Source organism: Hypomesus transpacificus, chromosome 10 (genome assembly GCF_021917145.1).
Source record: "Hypomesus transpacificus isolate Combined female chromosome 10, fHypTra1, whole genome shotgun sequence".
Lineage (NCBI taxonomy): Eukaryota > Metazoa > Chordata > Actinopteri > Osmeriformes > Osmeridae > Hypomesus > Hypomesus transpacificus.
The window spans coordinates 13885866-13891865 of record NC_061069.1 but is presented as its reverse complement, the minus strand read 5'-3'; the positions used below and the strand labels follow the sequence as shown (position 1 = coordinate 13891865).

General features: G+C 49.0%; 1 protein-coding gene across 1 annotated transcript in view; it reads left to right on the top strand.

The window, feature by feature from the left end:
* Nucleotides 1–6000, top strand: part of LOC124472132 (protein TALPID3-like) — a 39383-nt gene that overhangs the window by 1510 nt on the left and 31873 nt on the right. Inside the window, exons 2-5 of the mRNA XM_047026766.1 lie at nt 2100–2172; nt 3276–3512; nt 4640–4844; nt 5020–5187. Coding sequence (XP_046882722.1) covers nt 2100–2172; nt 3276–3512; nt 4640–4844; nt 5020–5187 — 683 coding nt within the window. The remainder of the gene's footprint in view (nt 1–2099; nt 2173–3275; nt 3513–4639; nt 4845–5019; nt 5188–6000) is intronic.

Sequence of the window (6000 nt, the reverse complement as noted above, 5' to 3'; positions counted from 1 at the left end):
TGTCTGACTGAATGACCTTCAAACAGACAGAAGAGGAGAGAGAGCAGATGTTGCTGCAGCTGGGTCCACAGGCGAGTGAGGAGTTGTCTAACAGAGGCCTCTGAGGCCATGTCTTCGTCTTGAGGCTGTGACTGGCATTCACACTTTACTATACTGTTCTCCTTGGAGCGGGGGGGGGGGGGGGGGGGGGTATGTGTGTGTGTTTGGAGTCTCTGGAGGCAGGGGGGGGGGGTAGGGGGAGGGGAGGAGGTGATAGATGGGGATGGGGATAGAGAAGTTGAACCTCATATGGAGAAAAACGAGATAGGAAAACGAAATAGCTTTCATGGAAATGGTATCACAGGCCTCTCCCTTACTGAGTAGCTACCCTACGTTATCCTGGCTGTGAGGGAGGTGTGGTATCACACACAGCGGACAAGCCCCATGATACACAGCCCCATTATAAAAGACAGACGGGAGATGGAAGAAGTTAGTGATGATGATCCGCCCCAATTCACACACACACACAGGCGCGCATAAACGCACACACACAGAGCGGAAGCCAGAGAAGAGAATGTCAGACCACATGCTAATCGCCTTCAAAATGGCAGTCGCCGCAATCAGCTCCCTGTGTTAATGTCAGAGTCACTGAAAACACAAACACACTGATTGATGCCCCCCACACACACGCACGCACACGCACATATACACCCTCCCTCTAATGGCTTTGATCTCCTCCTCTGGTTAGCTGAGGAGAGGGCACCGTCTTAGAACAGTTGCCCTTGGCCTTTGGCGGATTCCCTGGGCTGTTTGTGACCCCTGCTGATGTAGAAGGCTCTCCTGACCCTTGTCTTGGACCACTACCCCGCATGGATCAGTGCCAATGCAGAACACTGAGTTTCAATGACAATACTGAGCTCTGCCTCTCATTCATGTTACTGTCTCCTGCCTGCACCTTTTGCTTTGCAACTGTGTTGGTCAGACTGGTGTGTGTGGGGGGGTCTGTTAGCAGACAGAGATTAGACATATAGACTGTCTGATGGATTATAAATCTGATCGATTACAAAGATTCATGTCAAGGCCTCTGTCAGGGGTTGTGACCTTTTGTTGATTTTGTGTAGGAATGAATAGCGTGCTGGGTGAATAGTCCTGATTGAACATCCATACTTGGAATCTATATGGAATATATGGAATCTAACGGTGTTCTAAAACTCCTAAATTCAAGAATCAAGTTTATTTTCCTCCACTAAAATGCTTGTGTCAGATTTACACTTAAGCTCTCCCACTGTTTCTCCAGTTAGATTCTCATCTCTCTCAACACATTGACTTCCTTTTTTTCCAGTGAGGAGCAGACAGGCAGACATGGCTGCAGGCAGCTAGCGAGGACAAAACAGTTGTTTGGGGTTTTGGGGCAAGGATCTGTCCTCTCCACTTGGTTCCGTTTGGGCTGACAGGCCAGTCAGATAGACAGAGCTCAGAGACAGTAGCACTAACGTTTGATTTCAGACTGCAGACCTCCTCCTAATAGGGACAGCTGTTACCAGCCTTCATTAGGGCTTTGTCTCTGATCCTGTTACTGACGGCCTGACCCTGAAGTTATACTCCTCTGCTGGCTGTAGAGCTGGGTAGCTGACAGCTTATGGATAGCTGGCCAGCAGTGTATTCTGCCCAGCAACAGAGTTACCCTTCTGCATGGCAATGCAGCTCTGCCGACATGGAGCAAGGCTCTGGCTGTGCCAGGAGAATAGGTTTGATGCCAAGCATTTCCAACAAATAATCACTGCATCATCTCCATGACATCTCCATGTCTTTCATAGTGATCTGTGTTGTAGTTACCTGGCCAATGCTTCACAAGAAGTACTTCTGGTGTTAGAGGATGGAGAGGGTCCTTTAATGTTGATGACATGATTTGTCGATAAGAAACAGCCAATCACATGCTCTCCTAATTGCTGGGCAAATTATAAATTGCTTTTAAAATTGTCGCCTGATCAGACAAGTGGAGCACAGGTCTCTCTGTGCTGGGAGTCACTGCCAGGGCTAGCGTCACAGTCTCTGCACAGGGACAACCGTGTGGTTTCACCATAGAAGAAGGTCAGTAATGTGTCTGTGATTCTGCACAGGGACACCACAGAAGAAGTGAGGATCAAGAAGACTGTGGACGCTTGGATCAAGGCCCTGAGTAAGGACATCCAGGTGAGACTGTCTCAAGGTCATACTATATTTAACAGATACTGGTTTGACAGTATCCTTATAATTCAAATACAACTCTATTGTAGTGGTGGTATAAATGTGACCAACATATCTTATACGATGTCAAGTTTCTAAATTATAAATGTATGATGTGACTATTCCAGTGATGTCTCCAGCCCAGTCCAGTCTGACCTATTTTTTGTAAATCTTTCTGTCAGTTGTGCTATGAAAGATTTTAAGCTGTTATGCTAAAAAGTGTCTTTCCCTCTATCGGAGGGGGTGTAGACTCCTGCTGGGAGTTAACTCACCACTTCTACTGACCGCTCTGCAGCAGAGCAGAGCGTGAGATTCTCACTTATTTTGCTTCGAGTAAAATTGTCCTCATTTGAGAATTAAACCAAAGTAGCGTAGTCAATACAAAGCTCCCCGGTTCAGGAATAAAGCTCCTTAGAGGAGGGTTTTGATCCCAGCGTTTGTTCCAGAGCAGACATGAGACATGAGGCAGGCCTGTGATCATCTGGATGCCTCAGAGACTCCCTGCCTCCCGGGCTGCACCACAGATCTATAACCCATCTGCAGAAACCAGAGGAGACGTTTGTTCCCATTAAGGCTCACGGTCAGAGTCTGGTCCGCTACATGAACTGTGGCAGCGTTTAAACCAGGGGTGTCGAACTCCGGTCCTCGAGGGCCGCTGTCCTGCATGTTTTAGATGTTTCCCTGCTCCAACACACCTGATTCAATTAAAAGGGTTGTTATAACGACCATTCATTCGAATCAGGTGAGCTGGATCAGGGAAACATCTAAAACATGCAGGACAGCGGCCCTCGAGGACCGGAGCTCGACACCCCTGGTTTAAACCTTCTGAAGCCTATCTTTTAGCAGCTGTTGAAGCCTCTCCATATCCTCTGAAGCCTTTCTCCGTCTCAGTCTTTGACCGGAAAGTCAATATTCATTTGTCCTCAACGACAGCCTGCTATATACTACACCATGGTCCTCCTCAAGTACATCGGCCATTTACTGTTTTCTCTTTCTTTATACCCCCTACCCCTGCCCCCCTTGTTTCTCCCTTTCTCTTTATTTCTCCCTCGCTCTCTTTCTTTCTCCAGACTAAAGCAGCTGGGCAGGACCTGGTAACTCAGTGTCGACCCAGTCAGAGAGATGCTGCAGCCCCTACTGCTGCCCAGAAGAAGACCACTGGGACCAGAGACGAGAGAGGGAAGGATATGCTCAGAACAGCAGGAACCAAATCCTCTGGTAGAGTGGCCAGGGGACAGTCGGGCAAGACAGAGGAGAAAACCAAACGCACCCAGCCCAGTGCAAAACTGAGACCAGCTCAACACATGGTGAGCCAGATGGCGTTTGGGATATGTTGAATTGACACACGTAATATGATCCTGAGAAGGAATTTACCAACCTGGGTGTTTCAAGCACCATTCTCCACTAATGAGTCACACAGACAGGAACATATAACAAACCCCATTCAAAGTCTAGAAGGTCGTGCTATAATTCAGCGACACTATCCTCCCTTTGAGTCCAGCTTGTTAGCTGTCTTTAGACCCTAACTCTTCCTCTGTTTTGTCTTTCCTGACTAAACCCTCTGTTGACAGTGTTTTATACATGGTGTGTGTTGACAAATGAACGCCGCCCAAGAGAACAATAACGCCTCCGCGTTAGCTCACGTAGCCTAGCTGGCAAATCTGCCCATCTGGATACAAACAGCCTGATTGTGCCCTGCTAGCCTGCTAGCCATCACACCAGTTCCCTCCAAACAAGCTGCTTGCGGCAGCCATATGTCGCTTCTCATGTCGATTAGCAATAAATAAGGAGCAGAATGGAGCGGGCAGACAGAGGACAGAGCCTGCTTATCTCCTAGGGACATGCCCTCTCTGACTAATGGAGCAGGGTTGCCATGAAGCTGAAAACAGCATGCCAAACCTGGCAACGCACTACAGAGAAACCCGGCAACACCGGATTCAGGGTCTTGGGTTTGTGTGCAGACCTTGAGAGGGTTCTTTATGGCCCACAGACAGGATCGGCGGACAACACCACAAACGACTCTGACCCCGAGGACGAGAGCCATATTGTGTAACTGAAGCAGTGTGTGGCTCACAGGGGTGCTTCTTCTCATGGCAGCAAACAGCCTGTCACAGAGCAGAGCTCACTCACTCTATTTCACGTTCATGTCCAGAATGGCCGAGTTTTGGTCTGCAGGTGTGCTAGCAGTGCTGCTGCAGTGTTGCAGCTGCTGTGATGCTGCAGTGCGTGATACTGCAGTGCGTGATGCTGCAGTGCATGATGCTGCAGTGCGTGATGCTGCAGTGCGTGATGCTGCAGTGCATGATGCTGCAGTGCGTGATGCTGCAGTGCGTGATACTGCAGTGCGTGATGCTGCAGTGCGTGATGCTGCAGTGCATGATACTGCAGTGCGTGATACTGCAGTGCGTGATGCTGTGGTGTTGTGTCGTACCAGCAGGCCCGGGTGGTGGTGGAGGAGGAGGAAAGGCCAGGAGATGATGGAGATGCTGGTGCTGGGGAGGACTACCTGGTGAAGCTGTATGGGAAGGCCCTGTATGAAGGCCACAGGAGGACGCTGAAGAAAGGGCCCTACCTGCGCTTCAGCTCCCCCTCTCCCAGGTCCAGGGGCCCCAGACCCAGGGTGGTGGAGAGCGTACGGGGTGAGGGATCCAGCTCCACAGTGGATGTTTATTCCAGCTTTTCAGATGATGAAATGATGCTCTTTTGATGCCCCTCCCCCCTTTACTTCTCTGAGGACTCTTACTTGTGCACTGTCAACTCCCAAATATCCTTTCATCTCTCTCTCCCTCCTACACCTCTTTCGCCCTCTCTCAGGTGTAAAAATGAAGTCTTCCAAAACCCAGACAAATCTCGCTCCAGACCGGACAGTCTCCTTCCCCCTGCCCCCGTCCACCAATCAGCCTCAGTACATCTTCAGCCCCACGCGAGGCGGTCGGAATGACCCCATGGAGGGCTACCTCCTGCCCATAGCCATTCCCCTCGGTAAGAGGAGACCTGTCACACCCTGCTAATGTCACTGGCCGGGTTTCCCATATTCGTTAAGAAGCTCTTAACGCTAAGAGCGTCTTAAGAACGTTCTAAGGGCGCTCTCGAACGCTCTTAAGAAGATCTTAGCGTTAAGAGCTTCTTAATGAATCTGGGAAACCCAGCCACTGTTGGTACTGTATGTAGTTGACTACTACTCACTTCAGAGAGCTGGACACTTGAAAGGCGAAGTTTATCAGCTGTTAAACGGAAGGACATTTTTACAAAGAGGCAATCAAAGCCCGTTGTCACCGTTTGTTGTCAGCTAGATGATGGTGTCCTGGAGACAGACAGTTAGTTAGGAGCAAGTTGTGGGAGCTGGGGAAAGTAGAGGAGGCAGGAGCAAACAGGAGGGAAGAAGACAGGATTACACACCCTCTGAGCTTCCGTAAAAGCGGAGTAAATTGATCGTGCAAGTATTCACCCAGACATGAAACACACACACACAGTCGCATGGAGGAAGAAGGGGTCATAATTAGACAGAGGAGAATTAAGCTTTTCTGAGTCGAAACTTTAATTATAGCCTCTACCCCTCCCTCATTCAACCCTCTGTTCTATTTTAATCACATTAGAATGTGTTCAGGTCTGGGAAATGAATGCTTTCTCTCCAGCTCTCTCGCTTCTGACAATAGTGAATTTACTTATTAACTCAAACAACTAAATGGTAAAATACATTAGCGCCTTTATGCTGCATAAGGAGAGGCTTTAAAAGCTGCTTGGCCCATTGGAAGCTTTCAGGGAATGTTTTAATAACTAGATAATATGGTGATC